Genomic DNA, 20,850 nt, shown 5'->3' on the forward strand with positions numbered 1-20,850 from the left:
AGAGGTATTTTCTTGCATTAACACACTCTCCCTCTGTTTCTCTTTCTTTACCTCTCACCTGGACACGCTGTCCTGGACTGACCATTCATTGCACAATGACCCTCTGCATGGACGTTATGTGAGTATCGAAAACCATTTAAGCTAAATGAGAAACAGACTTTCATGACTCCATCGGTATCTTCTGCATGCATGTATCAGGTTTAGGCCTTCCAGCTCAAAAGTGTCCTATATTATCATCCCTTAATCAACTGTGTGAAACACTGACTATCTGTCATTCTCCGCCATTTCTTCATATCTCATAAAAAAAGGTTGTGCTATTTTATGATCAGGCTATGTTACAATTACAAATTAGACATCCTTTTTAAATTCTTCACATAGATCCAAACAAGACAGTGTAAAGAAATCCCAGTGAAAGCTTGTAGCTGAGTTTTTTTTTTTTTGGTTTTGTTTGTTTGTTTTAACACAGTTTTTGTTGACCTCCTGGCGCCCATATTAGTCTAGTTTTGGGAGGGGTGGCGTCACCGTGTCACCCTCAGGCATCTGGACGCAAACACAGCTTTATCTCTAGTGAACACATGCTCACAGCCTGCGTTACAGCTCTGTGTTGAGGTAGAGAAGGATTGGCGGGGATTCCATCTCTCACAACAGATAATAAGCTTTCACCATGGAGGGTTTTCTTTTTTTTTAAGTTGACTCAAAATACACATGTTTATATTCAGATTAGGCTGTGTTAGTATAACGGAGACTCTAGGAGTGTAATTATGTTGCAGTCACATTATTAAACATGATGTAAATCATATAGAGATACCAGTCCCACCATATTGACCATCACCACCATGAGCAGTATGTGAAAAGTGAATTTACCTCAGCGTCTCTCCACCAGGTGGCAGTGTGAACTAAGACAAGTTGGCCAGTTACAGTAGCGTCAGCTGATCGGCCACAATGCAGCATGTACTTAGGTGGCCCTGGAATGTCGGCTAGAATTTGTTCAATGTGCTGTGAGCTCGAGGGCTTTTTCCTTTTTACACTGTCTTTATGAGCGCTTTCAATCTCTGATAAGATCCAAGTATTTGCATAATGTAAGCATTTCATCTCTAATCTGTTTGCATTGTTTATGGATGCAAATGTTTATGACAGATTTACTAGCTGCAAAAAACAAACGAGTAATTCATTATGAATAATTCATTTTTTGATAAAGTTGCTCCATCTAATTCTTTGTTCTAGGCTGCAACACAGGACACACTTGATGTACGAAACATAAGGTCCTGACTCTTCTCTTTATAAACATCATACAGAGTAATTTAAAGTCTCAGAGGTGTTCCAGCCTTCAGACTCAGCCCTGAAACAAGAAGTAGGAACAACATGTCTGCAGGCTGAAAGGGCTGGAAACATGGAGCATTCCTTGTTCATAAATTCTTAATAACATAATGGCGCACTATGAATATTGATGCCCTGTTACCATCCATCCCATCAGTGCTCTTGAGCGCCCAGATTCTGAGCACAAATAAAAAACCCTGCAACCATGCCTCCATCATATGCACTCAAAATTCATATATAAAGCATTTTCAAAGCTGCAGATTTAAGTTAAATATAGGAAGAGAGCCAGTGTGGTATGTGTGTGTGATGCGTACCCAGATGCATAGCTGAAAGTCAAAAGAGAGATGAATTTGATGGAAGTGGTATGGGACGTTATGTAATCATTCAGCCATGGAGCCAGAGAGGGATAAAGATGTTCCAAACAAACATAACCCCCATGCACTCAGCTGGAGTAAAGCACTGCACCATCGCATGTGCATGTCTGCTTGTGCTTTTCAACAAAATTGTGGAAAGAGTGGCGGGGGAAAGAGAAAACAGAAAGTGTGCGTCAGTCAGTGCTTTGGGGTGTGTCTGCTGTGTGAGTGGGTCGTCTCAGAGTCTGTGGTTCCAGTCTGTCGCTGTCTCGGGGGACAGTGGGTCTGTGAGTGCCGCTCCTCTTCTCCTCCCCTCTTCTCTCCGTCTCTCCTCCCTCTCCTGGGTCCAGCTCAACACCTGCTCCTCGCAGTATAGGCGCAGGGCAGGGCAGGGGTTCCTAAGCAACCGGAGTCAACGCCAGTAGTGTCATATAGGCTTTGTTTCCCTCCCTCCTTGCTCTCCCTCTGTCCTTCTCCCTCCACCTGAGACTAAAGCACAGCCAGAAGTCGTATTCCTCCGGGAGATGTGTTGTGTGTCAGTAAATGTTTAACAGCACTGGTCAGAGCGATGCTGTGTCGCTGATATGTCGTCACTTTGCTCTGTGATCAAAGTCTAAAGAAGAAACCCCCTATTATCAGTTGTCCATACCATACTTGAGAGATATTTTCTGTTTCCTCCTATATCATTTGATCGCTCTCATTTTTTTTGTCTTAAGTGGAGGATTTGTGGAGCAACCTTTAAACTGGTAAGACAGTTTCTTCATGGAATAGCAGATAAAATGCCCATAAATGACATGCGTCACTGCTGTGCATACCACACGAACTTGTCTCTGTGAGACAAAGGTGACGGTGACTGACCCTGAGTGGTTTAGAGAATAATGAACCCCCTTTTACCCCCCCCCCCCTCCTCTGCCTGTGAGCCGTATGGCCCTAATGGGGTCAGGCAGATGGGTGGGGACCATGCCGGGGTCCATAAAGACAGCTTGTATGTGTATGTGTGCACGTGATCAGACGCACATGTGAATTTTTGAATTTTTTAAACATAGATAAGATGCTCCGCCGGTGGACTCGCCATTTTCAGCTGGTGCTCATTCCCTCGTGAATTTAAACCCGTCTCCATGTCACTAAACACACCAATTGGCTCAGGGTCGGAGTGCTGACACCCTCACACTGAGCAGATGAATGCACCGCGCTGGTACTCTGAAAAGACGGGGCAAGACTCTCAAGAGTATTCCTGTGGCCTCCTGCCTCTTTCTGGACATTGTACCGTGTTAATGACTGTACTCTTTGGCACGCCTTCCACCATGCCTGTTGGGGATTTTTTTGTAATGAGGCCTTGTGTATTGTCCCAACATGGTAATGAGCTGTGAATAAAAAAAAGTGGGCAATTAATGTAAATATTTTCCTGTCAGGGGTAGAAAATAACCACAGATGTGAGTAGAAATCAGTAATTTCAGTGCAGATTTTGACAGTTAATAGGAGTCTCTTGTGTGTTTGTGCGTAAGTGTGTGTGTGTGTGTTTTTTTTTTTTTTTTTTTTAACTTTTTGATATTAAATCTGCATTTTTATATCATGGATTTACATTTAGAGACAATGAACACTTCCAATCACCAGCCATCTCAGTAAAGCTGTGCCCTTCTCCTCCACCTGGGCATGCGGTCTGTGTGTGGGACTTGCGGGTCGTTTCTCAGTTGGTCAACTCGGTTCAAGGCTCAGTGTGAGGCTCCGCCCCTTTACGAGCATCGGACACGTTCGGCACAACAAAGCATGTGTGGCTCCGCAACATTGTTTCTCCTCTGAACGTGCGGGAATATAGGATTTTGTCGGATTTTGCGCTGCTTGCTTCCCCCGTTGATGCTATTTCTAGAGTAGGTAAGCCAAATTTTAAGATTTATTTTACTCGCGCGCGGGGTTGGGCGGCTGAGATGAGTTAGTGTTTATTTGTTTTGTTGCTCATTCGGCGCCATTTTCATACACAGATTGTTTAAATACCCTGGCACGTTGCTCCGATAACAGCCCGTCATAGTCTTTATCGGTTTAATTGAATGAAAAGTTGGAAATTGAAGTCGTATTGTTCCCTGTTACCACGCGGCAGTTAAATAATGTTTTGTTAAAGCAAATTAAAATGATTAAATATTATATTTATCTGCTTAAAATAGCCCAGTATAACAACATCTCTCTGAGCCAAAAGTAGTCCGTGCTGGGGGGGATGGAGGTGGTGATGTGTTTTCGTCATGTGGGAGTTGTTTTTGTGAAAATGAATGGGCAGGCAAGTTATCACACTGCTCAAAAGAGGACGCACAGTACACACATTGCACATGATATAGCTACATTAGATTTACCTATTGCGAAATGTTTTTGTATCAGTACACACAGTATGGTAGGCGTTGTAGTTGTTTTTAATCAGTGCCTTATTAAAATTGGAAAATTATGACTATATGGGAACAAATATGTTTACTAATCAGCTTCAGTGCTTTCTGTCCAGCTAGGGCTTATCTTCACATGAAGCAGCTACAGTATAGATAACATAGGCTACTGTGTGGTATGTGAGGGAGAAAATCATGCAAATTGTTCCAGATGATGCTTGTGTGTTTCCTTGTGTCAGCATCTTGTTCCCTTTGAGGTGTATCTGTGCATCTTTCTGCAAGATGCACAGATGTTTGTTGCTTTTTCTCATGCAGTTTCAGAGATGGCTTTGCGCCGGGGTTTCATTTTCTGCTTGACATGACTTGCTTTTACCCCAAGAGGAGCGTAAGGGTTAAAAATACCCATCTTTGCTGGAGGGCAACGCATGTGAATGTGTCTGTTGGTATGCGCACACATGATTGTACCACCCAGAACGCACTTAGGAGAAACTCATCCAATAAGCCTCATCTCCATTGATGATACTTCTGGATATATATAGTCTGATAATCTTTTATGAAGCGCTGCAGATATGACGTAGGAAGGATGAGATGGTTCGACTGGCAAATGCTTGCACAGGCAACACAAGTGAGCACAGAGGTTAAAAAATGGCAGGGAAATGACCTGGGTGCTTGGGGGTGCTCTCCTGTACTGCTGAATCAGCAGTGTTGTGAACACAGAGCTGCTGAGGTGATGCTGAAGGATGTTTTTGGCTCCACTGTGTGAGAGTGAGGTCACTGAGGCCCCAGAAGAGCTTGCTGGTGTTAATCCTCTTTTGGGAGTTATGATGCATTCGAGCGGTTAGACTACTACTCTGTTTGTCTGAGCATTACTAAATAGGCAACAGATTCCTATGCTCTTTTCCTCATGAACAAGACTCCATGAATTTGACTCAATTTGAGACTATATGGGGAAAAAAAAAAAAAAAAATCAAATTTCAACTTCTGATATCAAATTGCAGATTGTTTTTTTTACTTTCAATGTTGTAAATTACAGGAATGTTCCTAGATCCTGAAGAAATTAATAAATAAGATCTGGAATATGTGTGTATGCTACATAAAAAAAACCCACTTCTTTCATGATGTGTTTTGATGGACAGATATATGGAGGGCTGTGGCTGAAGTAATGTTGGAAATGGATTCAGAATTGCTTTCAGAGAGACCACACTAAATCAATCAAGCTACTTCATTCTTTTCCCATGTTGGTTCATGTTACAGCATCAGGCTCAGAGACCATCTGTGTGTATTGATTATTTTAGCACTGGGTTTGGTATAGATTTACACAGACAAGTAGACCCCCCCTCCCAGTTCACACAAGAGATATAGTACCACAGAGTCTTTAAAGTCTTTGATCATTAAAAAAAAAAATCTACATAGTTTTCTCTATAGTCTCATATTATGTATTATTAAAGACATGAATAATGACTGCAGTGTCTACCCATTTTGTGTGTGCTCCTGAAGTTGCTAGGCAGGTGTATGTGTGTGTTAACTTAAATCATAAACAGCCTCACACGTGTCAGTGTATTTGTTGGCGTGTGTGTCAGTGTTTACTCAGAGAGGTTAATACCAGAGGACTGATATCTTGGCCTTCAGTTCATTTCTGTTGATTTTCAGCCAGGTAGGCGGGGCCCCACATAAAACCATGAATCAGCACAGCTGATCGCCACTGTCCTACTGCCAGCTCTTCTCCCTCTCCCACACACACACACACACACACACACACACACACAGATGCCCACTGACTGAGACAGAGAGAGAGAGAGAGAGAGAGAGAGAACCAGAGTGGAGGGAGACAGTGAGATAGATACTGTAGGCAGGTAGATAGATGGAGATAATCTTACTTGGTCACTTGGGGGATGATTAACTCTAAACTCCCTCTAATTCCTTAAGCCTTCTCTCAGTACCCAGGAAACATGCTTTCTTTATGTCCTCGTATTCCTACATGGTAAAGTTATTGTGACTCTGTGACACCGGTCAGTCAGCGGACAGTACTGATGAGGAAGGGGAAGTGAATTCTTTCACAACAAAGTAAATCTTCTCTCAGTTGTAAATGAAGCATTGTGCGTGATTATGGCGGTTCACACATGTATGCACATGTGCATATGCATGTCGTGGGTAGCACACTGAGAACAGAAATAGATATGAGCTTGTCTGTAAAGGCGAACTAATGAGTCCCTGCATCCTGAGCACAAGTAGCTATTTATATACTATACCTCCTCCTTCTCCTCCTCTGCAAGCTCTTCCCCATTCAGCTCTCTTGTCTCATTTTATTACACACACATACACACACCAACACAGACACAGCAGCACTGCAGTATCACTGCCAAGCCTTTGGTATCCAGACAAATTCCTGAAAATGTCTTTTTGAACTTGATGACGTGAGACAGTGAGGAAGGATAATGAGTTTCATTATTTTAATGAATGTTATCAATAAATCTCAGTCCCCATTTTTAGTGTTTCTTAAATTCAAACATGGAAAATGTAGAATTTCTGCAAAATGAACCTCACTTGTTCCTTTGAAGTCAATTTAAATGTGGTGTCTTCTTTCCCTTGAGTGAAGTTCACTGAGTCGTATCAAAGCTCTTCAAATTTCAAATGATCTTCCTATGGGAACATTAGATTCAATTAAAAGTCACAGATATGAACTGTAAATCAGATCCTAATTCAACCCCAGCCCTGGTATTGCACCTGATCCTGCAGCTCTTTGCAGGCTCACTCTTGCCAGAGGGTGGCCTACTTCATCTATAATTTAGCTCATTAGAGACACTAATTATGGAGTATCGAGGGCAGATTTTTTCTTTACGGTACAGCAATATTTCATCTAATAACCAACACACTAAAGAGGAAATAGGCTTAGTATTGCGAGAGATTGATGCCTTATTGGGAGATCATGTGGTGTGGCTGCCGCCGTCTCAATCAGTCATGATACAGGAGGGTCCTGCTCAGCTGGCTGATAGCAGAGATGTTAGATAGCCAACACAAAATGGAGTAGGCAGCAGACACAAGCTCAGCTGGTCCATTAGGAGCATGTCTGTTTCCTGACAATCAGAATTGAGATGACAGAGCATTAAAAGACCCAGAGGAGACCATGGGCATTGATGCATACCGGTGTGTGTGCATATGTGTGTGTTTGGTGACCTAGGGAACAGGCCTATGGGGGGTCTTGTGGGGGGAAGGGTAGGCAGGATTAGTAATAGTGTGCAGCACAGTTATTGGTCACTGGACACAAACAATGGGAGGGCTAAAGAGGATTTGGTCTGTGTGCGTACCCCCTCCTCCTCTCCTGCTGTCCCGCAGTGCCACCGGGAAGTGTATGGTATAGCGGGCCAGGCTGCACCCTTTTGGGCGGCCCTGTACATCTGGAAGATTGGCCTGCCTGTCTGTCTAGTGCATCCCCTCCCCCACTCTATAAAAGACAGAGTAGGACTTGAACTACATATGGAAGAGACGAGCTCAGCAACATTAGTCACCAATTAGACCAGGCCTAGTCCAGACAGGATGCGTGTCCGTCTCGTTAAAGATGAGAATCGATTGTGATGCGAGCCACTGGAACTGATAAATCTCGCTTGGGAGAGGTGTGTGTGTGTGTGTGATTGCATAACACCTGCAGTGTCGGTTGTGTGATTTGAAGTTTCTAAATTTAACAGAATAGTCATCCTGCTGCCACACCATTGAATCAGTCGTGTTCATGAACTTTAAAGGCCCTTGTGGTGTGACTTTGACTCATTGGATAACACGAAATTTGCAGAGTTAAAAGCATGAATTAAAACCATCATTACTATTGTTTTTGATTGCAGTTCCTGCAGTTCATATGTGAAAGCTTAAAAAAATATAAACCCGACAGTAATATTATTGGATTAAGGTTATCACACAACCCTAACAGACGTTTTTCAAAATCCGGTGTTACTAATGTGTAATCAAAAAGGAGCATTGCTGTTCTGCAAATTCTCCTCGCATATTGGCCTAGTCAGCATATATCTTGTCATTTTTAAGGCTGCAAATTGTCTGGAAAGTTTTTTTAATTTGAAAAGTATTTCAAATTATATTTATTATTATCATACTTATGCAAAAATTATACATATTCATATCTTGCAATAAAGCAGTCCCGATGATTGATTTTCATAATTGCATGTATGTTGCACATAATATTATCAAAAAGCTATGTCCCAAAAGTTTTGAGAAATCTCAGACAAATTACCTTTTTATATCATGTCATGGTGTATATCATCCCATCACCAGTCCTAACTCTGTGTGTATGTAGATGCCTTAGATGACATGGCCTGGTTGGCAAGGATGAGCCGGGTGGTGCTAATAGGCAGCTCCACAGCAAAATGCCCCCTTTGTGTCAGTGAGTTTTAATGAGTCTGTGATAGGCAGCTTTGTGAGCTTACCCTCAGAACTGGATGTAGACACAGACACTCTTCAACAAGGAAGGCTATTGTGTGGTGAAGTGATGTCTGTATATGTGTGAGTAAGTGTGTGTGTGTTTGAGCTGGAAAAAAATCTGTGGGAGGCAGTTGGCTTCATGTTTTATGGAATGAGTCTCAGAGTGGGCAGCTAACAATACATTTAAACAGCAATGTAAATTACTTATTGTAAAGGATGTAAATTATTCCTGATTAGAGCATCTAAAATGATAAAATATTAAGTGACAATGGTAAAGCATGTATGCAGATGAACCCGTTGGCATGATAAAAGATGAAGTTCTCTATTGCCTCTTATCATATTAAAAATACTTTTCTTTCATTAGTTTAGATTCAACGTTATTAATGTTGTTAATTGTTGACCTTTGTTTTGTTTTGTCTGTAGAGATGTAACCAACTTATTTTCAGTGTCAATTAATCTGCTGATTATTTTTCTTATAAAGTTTTCTGAGAAAATGCCCATGACAGTTTTAAAAGTGCTTGTTTTGTCCAGCCAAAAGTCACAAAGTAAAAGTAAGTCACTTACACGATTGTGCAAAAAAAAAAAGTAAAGACAATGAAATTAATGTTCAACCAGTACATATTTGTTGTCAAACATACACAAACAACAACAAAAGAGATATAGTGATATTATAGTACCTTGGCCTGCCATTCACAGCAAAGTGAAACGTGATGTTTCCTAAACACAGGCTAATAGTCCACTGCTCCTAATCTTGTTTGTTGTGTTCCAAGTATAGCCATGCTGTGCACTGTCACACTGTGTACAGCGCCGTGACCTTTCTCCATCTCTGACTCCCTTCTGTTCTCCTTCCCAGTGGCTACCATGACAACAGAGGCAAGTGCGGTGAGTGAGGCGGACACTGAGGGCAAGCAGAAGGCCAGTGGAGCCAAGCCCGAACCCGAACCAGAGAACAATCAGAAGCCAAAGGCAGCATCATCCGAGCCGGAGGGGGAGCAGTCGAGTAAGAAGGCCCAGGGGCAGGCCTCTGAGCCTGGGCCAGCTGACGTAGCTACCTCCCCTGAGGAGGAGCAGCTGAAGCCTCGTACCCGGACCTCTGCTGGCAAAGGCCTGTCTCGCCTCTTCTCATCTTTCCTCAAACGCCGCTCACAGGGCTCTGAGGGAGAGGGGTTTGAGGCAGAGAAAGCCAGAGAGGAAAAGGCAGATAAAGAGGAAAAAGCTGACAAAGCAGAAGAACAGAAAGTAGAAGAGGTGAAAAGTGAAGAGAAGGAAGCTAAAGCAGAGGAGGAAAAACCTGAGGTGAAAGAACTGCCAAAGAAAGAAGAAAAAGTTGAACAAAAAGAGGATAAAAAGAAAGAGGAAGAAAAAGTTGAGAAGAAGGGCAGTAAAAAGAAAAAGAAAGAAGCCAAGAAGAAAGTTGAGGAGAAGAATGAAGACAAAGTGAAAAAGGAGGAGGAAAAAAAGGAAGAGGAGAAAGAGAAAAAGAAAGAGGAGCCAAAAGAGGAGAAAGCACAGCACACTGTAGAAAAGAAGGAAACATTGGAGACTAAAGAGGAGGAAAAGGAGACCCCAGAAGTTAAAGAAAAAGGAGCAGCAGAGGTCGCAAAGAAAGAGGAGGAAAAAGTAGACAAGAAGGTCGCCAAGAAAAAAGAAAAGGAAGATAAGGTAAAGAAGAAGGAAGAGGAAAAAGCAAAGAGGAAAGCAGAGGAAGAGGAAAGGGCAAAGAAGAGAGAGGAGGAGAAGGCAAAGAAGAAAGAAGAGGAAAAAGCTAAAGAGGCAGAAAAGACAAAGAAGAAAGAGGAGGAGAAACCAAAAGAGGAGGTAAAAAAGAAAGAAGACGAGAAGGTAAAAGAAGAGACAAAGAAGAAAGAGAAGGAGAAGGAAAAGGAGGAGGAAAAGACAGAGGAAAAGCAGAAGAAGGAAGAGGAAAAGGGGAAGAAGGAAGAGGAAAAGGGGAAGAAAAAGGAGAAGGGGAAGAACAAAGGAAAGAAGGAGGTGAAGGGGCCAAGTGAGGAGCAGGTGAAAGCACCGATTGCTGCTCCTGAGCCTGAACTTAAAACTGAGCCAGAGGCTGAACAGGCTCCAGATCAGCATTCGACAAGCAGCGTAGAGACGCAGGTGAGTGACTGACAGATGTTACTCTTCACTTATTACATCAGGATGTTCACACATGGCAACAGGAAGTGTTGTCAGATACTGCCGGTAAACATGAAAAGCAGAGCTCTGCTGTATACAGATTCATACTGCGGATTGAATTGTAGTAGAGCAGCATGTGTTTTTCTTTTCTTCGTAATGAATTTTTAATGTTGTGGACAGCCTGCTCAGCGAAAAGTAATGATGCTGGGTCGAGCTGAAAGCTTGGTCTAAAGCCAACATGCTGTTCTGAACTGGAGCTTGTATCAACAGCAGTATTATGTGTTGTTTATTAAAGATATGTTTTTGTTCTACTTTGTGCTGCTGTGATTACTCACTGAAAAAAAATACACTGTGTCCTCTTTTGTTCTTTTGGTCTACATTTGACATACTTTGCAAATGTCTTGTGTTGACTCCACAGCCAGCTCCAGAGGAACACAAGGAAGAAGCTGCAATAAAGGAGCCTGAAGTGGTGGAAGAGGAGAAAAAGGAAGACACTGAGAAAAAGGAGCAAGAACCAGCAGAACAGGAGAAAGAAGTCAAAGGAGAGGAGAAGGCAAAGGAGGAGGTGAAGAAGGAGAAGCCTTCAAAAGAAAAGAAGACAGAGAAGAAGACAGAGGAGGCTAAAGGCTCCAAACGTCAGAAAACCATGCAATGCAAAATTACCTTGCTGGATGACACTCAGTTCGAGTGTGAGCTTGATGTAAGGGACAAACTTGTGGCTACCTCTCCAGTTAAACATGAAATTGTTGTGAAGACTAAATAAGATGTCTCAGCCACTGTCTCACTCTCTGCTTGCGTCCCTTGTTATTATTCAGAAACACGCTAAAGGTCAGGAGCTTTTGACAAAGGTGTTGGACCATGTCAACCTGGTGGAGAAAGATTACTTTGGCCTCGCTAACTGGGAAACCCCAACCAACAAGGTGGGCTGTTTTTATCCTCCTGTAGCTTTGTGTAAAGCACAAAACTACATATTTGACATATTTATTTGGTTTGCGAGTAGTTTGTAATATGTTTCCTTCATTTTCCACAGACATGGTTGGAACCCACTAAAGAGATCCGGAAACAGGTTTCAGGTGCTGTCTATGAGTTTACATTCAACGTGAAGTTCTACCCCCCTGATCCAGCTCAGCTCACAGAAGACCTCACCAGGTGAGTGTTTTGGAAAATCTGTTGATTCCTTTACTTGTGGAGTTAGAAGAGTGATACCATTTTCATGTTTGCTCAATAATAAATGTAAAGCTTTAGCCAAGAGTTTGTTAAATTAGTTTAGCATGATGACTGGCAAGTAGAACCCCTAACCTTGGCTTCTACAGCTCAGTAAGATGTTATATGTCTGGATTTATGAGCAGCGATGTGTTGTGACTATTTCTTGGCAACCTCACAGTGATGATGATATGTCAGACACCCGATTGCCGTTTTCCTTTGCTCCTTCTCTTTATGATAAGTTAATGTTAACTGTCTTTTTGGCTTGACCTTGATATTTAACATGCATACATGAGAGCTGTCTTGGCCTTCTAACTCAGTCTCAAGAGAGTTTATACAGTGATATGCATATGCACTACAGTGAAATGTTGTAATGTCTCAGAACAAAGTGCTGTATTATTAAGTTGTCCAATTTCTTTCTGTCACACCTTCTCCAGGTACTATCTGTGTCTCCAGCTGAGGCAGGATATCATGCGTGGAGTTCTTCCCTGTTCCTTTGTCACACTATCCCTGCTGGGCTCCTACGCAGCCCAGTCAGAGCTTGGGGAGTATGACCCAGAAGTACATGGAACAGATTATGTTAAGGATCTGAACCTGGCACCAGGACAAACCAAAGAGCTGGAGGACAAAGTGATCGAGTTGCATCGTTCATACCGGTAATCACAAAAGGATGGGCATTGATTGGAGCAACATAGCAATTGAAATTTGTAGTTAACCCCTAACTATGATTAAGTTCTAAGTAAGCACAAGTACACAGACAGAAACTGTGCGGTGCATCCTCAGCGTTTTTCCAACAAGTTATTCAGATACTGACAGTAAACTATGTCCTTTAAAAGACTCTCACTCATCTGTGCTTCCAGGTCAATGAGTCCTGCCCAAGCAGACATGTTGTTTCTGGAAAATGCCAAGAAACTTGCCATGTATGGAGTTGACCTTCACCAAGCCAAGGTTTGGCGTTTTTCAAATTTTTTTTTATACATATTATGAATATTTTTGTGGGTTTAACTGGTGATGCAGGTTTCTATGAAAGTCATCAGTTCAGATGTGTACAGACTGTGCCGTTCATTTTTAAATTGCATGTCAATATTTTGCAGCAGCATGCATGCATTACATCAGATGCATCCCAGTTTTAATTACAAAATTGATGTCAGCCCCCCAACCCCCCACCCCTCTCAGGAAAATTTGGGATTAATAACATTTCAAACTCCATGACCTCAAACTCCCTGGCCTCGTAGGATAACATAGTCTGCCCCCCAGTGACCGTTTGCTGTAAGTACGGGCTAATGGATATGATCTGTAGTGATACAATGTTGCATCTATATTTGTGTTTGCAGGATCTGGATGGTGTTGACATCACACTGGGGGTTTGCTCCAGTGGTCTTATGGTTTACAAGGACAAGTTGAGGATCAACCGTTTCCCTTGGCCCAAAGTGCTTAAGATCTCTTACAAACGCAGCAGCTTCTTTATCAAGATCCGGCCATCAGAGGTAAATCGCAAACATTTACTCTGCAGTCCTGGAGTGATTTGTCTCTTTTATTACCTATGAATATACAGTTGGATTTACAAATGCATTGGTTTTGCTGGAGCTATTTTTAAGACCTATTCTCTATCCTAAATGAATAAAATTGACAGGATTTACAGTTTGTTCATTCAAGCAAGCTCTGATCGATATCTCATGTTAGCCTTTAGCATAAGGTCATTATATTCCACTCTGACTTTATAATTGTTTCTTCATCTACAGCAAGAGCAGTATGAAAGCACAATTGGCTTCAAACTGCCCAACTACAAAGCCTCAAAGAAGCTGTGGAAAGTCTGTGTTGAACATCATACCTTCTTCAGGTAAGAGCAACGCCCTGTCCCATTTCCCCCACTTCCACTCGATTTTGACCCTAGCACTCGGTTTTGTGCGTTCTCGTGTAGGGGTAGTGTGTCCCAATTCTTTTAAGAGTGAGGGGAAGTACTTTTCAACCCTTAAAACTACCCCTTAAATCGGAGGGAGGTCAGAGGCAGACTTCGAACGTAGTGCAAGATGAAATCACCCTCAATACTTTGTGAACTGGTTCCGTTATTGCGGGTGGAACCAGCTTTTCCGGCGCATTATCGCCACTATAGACGTTGGAACTAGGGGTGCGTCGGAACCCCCGGTGTGCTATTATAAAATAGCTTCAAATCAAATCTTTAATCATTGATAAGTGTGTGCGTGTGTCCCATTGCATAGTGTACGGTCTCTACTTCTCACTTCATCGTCAAGGGTAATCTCCCTTTGGTGGCCACTTGAAACCGAGTGCTAGTGTTAAGGGAAGATAAATGGGATTGGGCCCAAGTCATTCTTGCCTTATTCTGAATGACACTTCCCTGCCCAGCAACACGGGTCACTCTCAGGTTATGCCTATCCCCTAGATAATTGGCTAAGAGGCCTGGAGCTTAATCCCTACACTGACTCCATGGCACTGTAACCACTGAGAAAAAGCTACACACTCATACTCCTGAGCTGAGCTCAGAAGAAACATTCAATATTTTGTATTGATAAGATCAAGGTCAAACTTGTTGCTAACCTTGTTACTATTACACAACGATGTCAATTTGTAGGGAATGCAAAATCCTGTGATGTGGTATTAATATAGTTCTATATTTAAACCCCATGCGTGTGGGTCTGTCATTTTGATGAAATTGTCTAATTGATTAAATGCTGGGTGGATTAAAATTAAATTACTGTGTGTGTCCTTCAGGGTTTCAACGATTGAACCTCCGTCATCACGTCGCTTCCTCGTCTTGGGGTCAAAGTTCCGGTACAGTGGACGTACTCAGGCCCAGACCCGCCAGGCGAGCTCCATGATTGATCGCCCAGCCCCCCGCTTCGCCCGCTCTGCAAGCAAGAGGCTCTCCCGCAACTTTGATGGAGGTATGAGTGTGAAGTGTGTGAACTACTGTTGGTCTCGCCATGTAGCATATGCATCTCGAAATGAACGCTTTTCCCCAACTTGTTTCACTCACGCAGCTGGAGATGACACTCTCCAGTTTCTGCAACTGCTCTCAGCATCAACCAGGTCTGAGGTTGATGATTGGTCAGTGACGCTGGGATCTGACAAACCTCAGCCTCCGTCTCAATCCCCAGGTACCCGGAACTGTGTGGAAGTGCGCCGACGCTTTTTTTTGGCATATTTGCAGCATTTATTTCATTCTTGCTCACAAACATCCTTATCGCATCAATTAACATCCCAGTCCCGTCTCGATCATTTGCTTTCATGCCCGTAAACCTTCGAAGACATTGCCCTTCAGCTTTGGCACAATTGGTTAAGTTGTCAGGAGGGTGACCTGATCTGACATCCAGCTCATACTTTCCTTGGCGTCGTCCCGGGTCACTGTGAACTCTTACAGAGAAAATAATGAGTTTCCTCACATGCTTAACTGCACACGGCACTTCCAGTCTTGAAGCTACTGTTCCTCTTTTTTTCTGCATTTTCAGAAGCCGCTGCTTGATGTGTGTTGCACAACAACTACTTGCATTTGCTTCTAGCTTGCATCTTCATGTTCAACATCATGACTGACTGGCTCAACTCATTACTACTCCAATGACCGTCATTAAAATAGGATGAAGCTAGAGCTGTAAACACTCAGTCTATGGCCAGTTTTGCCCTTTTTTTTATCTCTCTGGAGGAATGAGAGGCATCGTTCAGCTTTGTACTAACCTCAGTCGAAAAAACACGCTTGAAGCACAGCGGCCGTCATCTCTCTAGCAAAACATTGCATAACTGTTATCACCTCGTCATCTCTTCACAGCCAGAGGGGAATTTGAACAGACTTTCACTCAGTCATGGGAGGAGGGGCAGTCTGTTCAGACGGTCACAGTAACCTGGCAGGGGACTGTGACTGGGCAGAATGGCTCTCAGACCATCACCCAGTCAGTCGGTCAGCCATGGCAGCAGCTGGCATCTGATGAGCAGCAGCAGTGGGGAAAAGAAGACGAGTGGTCTTCCCTGCTATATCATGATCCTCCTTTGCCCTTTATCCCACCTTTTGATTTTGAGAAACAACCAGGTATCGTCACGCATCTGCCACTATATGTATGCTCACGCTGCATTATCTTCATATAGGCCACACATGTTGCACTGTTCTGCATTTTTATTTTCAGCTATTTGCAGTTTGAGATTTGATTGTTTTTCTTCCCATTTGGTGTGAAAGTGCTGAATATTGCTTTTCTAATTTTTGTCAGCTAAAATCAGCTTGACAAAAAAGAGCTCAATGGACAGGCTATTGCAACCTGTGCTGACACGGCAAGATGATTGGTATCTCTACTTTGACCGACTCTTCACCCTGTCTTCATTTGAGAGTGCTGGAAAACCATGTGAGTTTCTTTGTGTGGAAGTGTGACAAACAGTTATGGTAACAACTTGCATTTTTTAACCAAATTTTGATTTGTTTCATGGTTCATCCCTGCTCCTCACAGTCTCTCTCCCAGCTCAGCTCCATGTCCTGGAGAAAGAAGATCAGGAACTGACCAGGGAAGAGGTCATTGACAGGCTTCAGGAATCAGTTACCTTGGTAGACAAGCTGACAGAGGTGGATGATTTGGAAAGGAGGCTGAGGGAAGTGAGGGATTTGGAGGGAAGGCTTCAAGAAGTGGATGAGATGGCAGTGAAAATTCAAGAAGTGATAGAGGAAGAATTAGGGAAGGAGGAGATAGAAAGGTTAAGAGAAGAAACGGAGCAGGAATGGGAGAGGAAAAAACAAATGCAAGTGGAAGGTACAACAGTAACAGTGGTAAAGAAATCTGTGAGGATAATAGAGACAAAAAAAGAAGAGGAAGTGGACCAACTGGAGGAGCAAATAAAACAGGTGTTTTTAAAAGATTTGTTGCCAGAGGAGGAGGAGGTTGAGGTGAAGCAGCAGAGTGAAATAGAAGTTACAGATGAGAGTGTGCTCGATGATAGTTTGAGAGTGAGGCTACGTCAGATGGAGAAGGAATGGCAGAGTGAGGTGGAGGAGAAGCTTGGCTCTTCAGAAGCAGTTGACACCACTTACGGAGTTGAAGTTCAGAGGGTGGCGCGTAGGACTAAAAAGAGAGTAACTATTATAGACGAGAGGGGGGAAATATTGGGTGACGCAGACGACATGAAGGAACAGACTGCTGAAATACGGGAGAGGTTAGAAAAACAAGACATGTGGCGTAAAACTGACGTATTGGTGGAGAAAACTCTGAGAGACATCACCTTGGAGCTTCAGGCAGGGGATCAGCCTCGGGTGGAAGTTACAGACATACGGCCTCCATACAAAGCTGTTTTTATACCACCAGGTACAGTATATTGTTGAGCAAAACGACTGTTAACCACCACTAATCTCTAATATACAGCTTCCCTTTTTTTTTTGTCCACAAAGCCCACTTCAGATAGAATAGAAATCGGAAGTTAAAGGAGAATGCAACTAGCAGCTTCCTTTCTCACTGTGATCATTCTTCTCCTTTCTTTTCTTTTAGATAAAATGTGACATTTATGAAAGTGCTGTTTGTGCTTGGTTTAATTTTGGGTTGCATTCAGGCAGATCTAACATAGTGAAAGTAGCAGATATGAAACATTTGGTTGATTCTGGATGTCCTAAAGGGAGTCAGTTATGTATATCAAAGGCTCAGAAGTGGCCCCGGCTCTTATTGACTTAAGTCTTAAGGACGGGGAATGTTTTTCAAACAACAAACCATTCTAACATATTAACCAACTCAATATTTCTTTTTTCTGATATCTACAGTGAGATATTTTAAGATTTTGACTGGATGTGCAGTCTTATACGTATAACGTGGTATAGGCAGTGTAGTCGATATAATCAGAAGACTTGTATCACTGCATGTTTGCTCCCACATTGAAAGGCTCTACTTCTTTACTGTCATCATTAGTTACTACTGTGGAATACACTCGAGTGGATAAAGGCGAGTATGTCACTGCAAAGACTGAGATTACAACAGTTGAAGAGAAAACAGAGATTATAACAAAGGAGAGTGAAGTAATGGAAGAGGACACATGGCGTGCACCGGAGATTCCACCACCACAGACCATCACAGACAGAGATGATGACTGGTTTGTGTTGCTGGATCGTGTCCCCAGAGAGATATCATATGTACCGCCAGGTACTGTCAAAATCCCCTTGCGCCTTAAACTATGCTTTCTATTGTGCTTATTGCTTGTGTTAAAACAGTTTCTGTTTGTATCAGTTGCCTTGAAGGAACAGGACCAGGTGGAGGCTGAAAGTTTTGTCTCTGTGACTGAAGCCCCAGAAGTTCAGGAGATTAAAGAAATAGTTGTTGAAGAGAGAAAGATAATAGAGGAGACGCCAAGAAGTCCACAAGAGATCCCACCACAGCCAGTGAGAGTCAGAGATGATGACTGGTTTGTGTTTTGGGATGCTGTTCCCAGAGAAACATCATATGTACCACCAGGTACTGCTAAACATCCCCCTGCGCCTAACATTATGCTTTGTATTGTGCTTTTTTTTTTTTAATTTAAACTGTGTCTGTTCTTATCAGTTGTCTTGAAGGAACAAGTCCAGATTGAGACAGAAAAGTATGTCTCTGTTGTTGAAGCTACAACAGTTGAGGTCAGAGAAGTCACTGTTGAAGAGACACAGATAATACAGGAAGTGCCAAGACGTCCAGAGGAGATCCCACCACAGCCAGTGAGGGAAATAGATGATAACTGGTTTGTGTTGTGGGACGCTGTTCCCAGAGAGACATCATATGTACCACCAGGTACTGCTAAACTTCCATTTGCGCACAACATTATGCTTCGTATTGTGCTTTTTACTTAAAACTGTGTCTGTTCGCTAAACTTCCATTTGCGCACAACATTATGCTTCGTATTGTGCTTTTTACTTAAAACTGTGTCTGTTCTTATCAGTTGTCTTGAAGGAACAAGTCCAGATTGAGGCAGAAAAGTATGTCTCTGTTGTTGAAGCTACAACAGTTGAGATCAGAGAAGTCACTGTTGAAGAGACACAGATAATACAGGAAGTGCCAAGACGTCCAGAAAAGATCCCACCACAGCCAGTGAGAGTCAGAGATGATGACTGGTTTGTGTTGTGGGATGCCGTTCCCAGAGAAACATCATATGTACCACCAGGTACTGCTAAACATCCCCCTGCACCTAACATTATGCTTTGTCTTGCACTTTTTACTTAAAACTGTCTCTGTTCTTATCAGTTGTCTTGAAGGAACAAGTCCAGATTGAGGCAGAAAAGTATGTCTCTGTTGTTGAAGCTACAACAGTTGAGGTCAGAGAAGTCACTGTTGAAAAGACACAGATAATAAAGGAAGCGCCAAGACGTCCAGAGGAGATCCCACCACAGCCATTGAGAGTCAGAGATGATGACTGGTTTGTGTTGTGGGATGCTGTTCCCAGAGAGACATCATATGTACCACCAGGTACTGCTAAAATACCACTGTGCTTTACATAGTGCCTCGTGTTTTGCTTGCTACTTGTGTTAAAACTGTCTGTGTTTATATCAGTTACCCCCAAGGGACAAGACCAGATGGAGGCAGAGGGTTATGTCTCTGTGACTGCAGGCCCAGCAGTTCAGGAGATTAGACAAATAGTTGTTGTTGAAGAGAGAAAGATAAGAGAAGAGGCACCAAGACTTCCACAAGAGATCCAACCACAGCCAGTAAGAGAAAGAGATGATGACTGGCCTGTGTTGCTGGATGCTGTTCCTAAAGAGACATCATATGTGCCACCAGGTATTGCTAAAAAAAACAAAACACTGCCTTGCAGCCTTTATAAAGCAAGCAATTATCTTGAGCTTTGCAGAGGCTTTTATTCTTAAATATGAGGGCACTGTCTGAGTTTTTTTTTTTTTATCTCTTGTGTCATAGTTGCAGTTGTGGAGCGTGCTCAAGTGTCACCAGGAGAATTGGTCTCTGTGATTCAAGTAGCAACCATGGAGCAGAGAGAAAAAAGAGTGGTTGCTGTAGTAAAAGATGAAGAAATAAAACAAGTGGCAGCAGTGACACAAGTTGTGAGAGAAATAGAAGATGACTGGTTTGTGCTGCTGGATCTTCCCATCAGAGAGCCTTCATATGTGCCACCAGGTATAACCAACCTTCTTTTATGCTCTTCCCCAGTCCCTCCAAACGGACTTAAATATTCAATTTGTCACCTTTTTGGCTTAAATGTCTTATGGTTCTCCTTGGTTCTCTTTGTCATTAGTTACCATGGATGAGTATGTTCAGACTTACCCTGGAAAAACCATTTCTGCTGTGGCTGAAACAATAGCTGTGGTGTCCAAGAAGGAAGTTGTAGTTGAAGTGATTGCGGTGCAGAAAGAGGAAAGAAAACTTCCTGTGCAGATTATTCCAGAGATGAAAGTATCCCAGCCTGTGAGAGAAAGAAACGATGACTGGTTTCTGCTGCTGGATGTTGTTCCCAGAGAAACTTCATATGTTGCTCCAGGTGTTGCTCCAGGTACACACAGCCTTCAAACACCTATTACTTTATAGCATGTTCACGTCTTGCTCCAAAGGAGCCGCTAATAATAATAATGAGGCTAACTAATCACCTGGTAGTGCAAGTCCCATAACAACCCCCTCCTATTGCTTCTTTACCTACACAATTTCATCCATGGCCTTGCCATGTTCTCCAGTTAAAAGAAATCTGTTTTAAACTTGAGAACTTAAATCCCTGAAACAATCAAGAATTCATGATTTCCACTCACACGGATATAAGATGTATAGATATTAAGTTTCTATCACAATCTTTCTGTGTGGCTGAAGGTTAAGTTTTTAAATTCTCTGTGTTTTCAGTCTCTCAGGCAGTGGCCAGCAAAATTTATCCTAGTGCTCAACCTCAAATTAAAGTGACGAGCACAGAGCAAAAGGTGCAGCAGGTTGCCTTTGACCAGATCAGACCGCAGCCTTCCCGTCCACTACCAGAGAGAGACGATGACTGGTTTGTGCTATTTGATGCTGTCCATGACAAAGCAGTCATTCTGCCATCAGGTACTTGCTTCATGTATTTTTGCACTCAGTCAAGCTGAAACACTGTATTTTATGACATTTCAGCAGCTTTCTAATTGACTT

At 42.7% G+C, this 20,850-nt stretch overlaps 1 protein-coding gene across 27 annotated transcripts in view; it reads left to right on the plus strand.

Annotated features, from left to right (window-relative positions):
* The first annotated feature begins 3,361 nt into the window (after nt 1-3,361).
* Nucleotides 3,362-20,850, plus strand: part of LOC146972108 (uncharacterized) — a 28,766-nt gene continuing 11,277 nt past the window's right edge. For 8 of the 27 annotated variants that reach the window (XM_085801892.1, XM_085801895.1, XM_085801910.1 and 5 more), the window contains exons 1-23: nt 3,362-3,538; nt 9,312-10,573; nt 11,010-11,291; nt 11,407-11,511; nt 11,622-11,740; nt 12,232-12,450; nt 12,655-12,742; nt 13,129-13,281; nt 13,537-13,634; nt 14,525-14,697; nt 14,794-14,910; nt 15,576-15,833; nt 16,009-16,140; nt 16,243-17,088; nt 17,680-17,910; nt 17,995-18,219; nt 18,307-18,528; nt 18,677-18,898; nt 18,979-19,200; nt 19,285-19,512; nt 19,648-19,863; nt 19,982-20,236; nt 20,575-20,769. In XM_085801892.1, coding sequence (XP_085658018.1) covers nt 3,538; nt 9,312-10,573; nt 11,010-11,291; nt 11,407-11,511; nt 11,622-11,740; nt 12,232-12,450; nt 12,655-12,742; nt 13,129-13,281; nt 13,537-13,634; nt 14,525-14,697; nt 14,794-14,910; nt 15,576-15,833; nt 16,009-16,140; nt 16,243-17,088; nt 17,680-17,910; nt 17,995-18,219; nt 18,307-18,528; nt 18,677-18,898; nt 18,979-19,200; nt 19,285-19,512; nt 19,648-19,863; nt 19,982-20,236; nt 20,575-20,769 — 5,869 coding nt within the window. In that variant the 5' untranslated portion in view covers nt 3,362-3,537. The remainder of the gene's footprint in view (nt 3,539-9,311; nt 10,574-11,009; nt 11,292-11,406; nt 11,512-11,621; nt 11,741-12,231; nt 12,451-12,654; nt 12,743-13,128; nt 13,282-13,536; nt 13,635-14,524; nt 14,698-14,793; nt 14,911-15,575; nt 15,834-16,008; nt 16,141-16,242; nt 17,089-17,679; nt 17,911-17,994; nt 18,220-18,306; nt 18,529-18,676; nt 18,899-18,978; nt 19,201-19,284; nt 19,513-19,647; nt 19,864-19,981; nt 20,237-20,574; nt 20,770-20,850) is intronic. The other 19 variants (XM_085801905.1, XM_085801917.1, XM_085801919.1 and 16 more) reach the window with 5 other exon arrangements.

This window comes from Trachurus japonicus, chromosome 16, assembly GCF_045865225.1.
Source record: "Trachurus japonicus isolate A0001 chromosome 16, Traja_1.0".
NCBI lineage: Eukaryota > Metazoa > Chordata > Actinopteri > Carangiformes > Carangidae > Trachurus > Trachurus japonicus.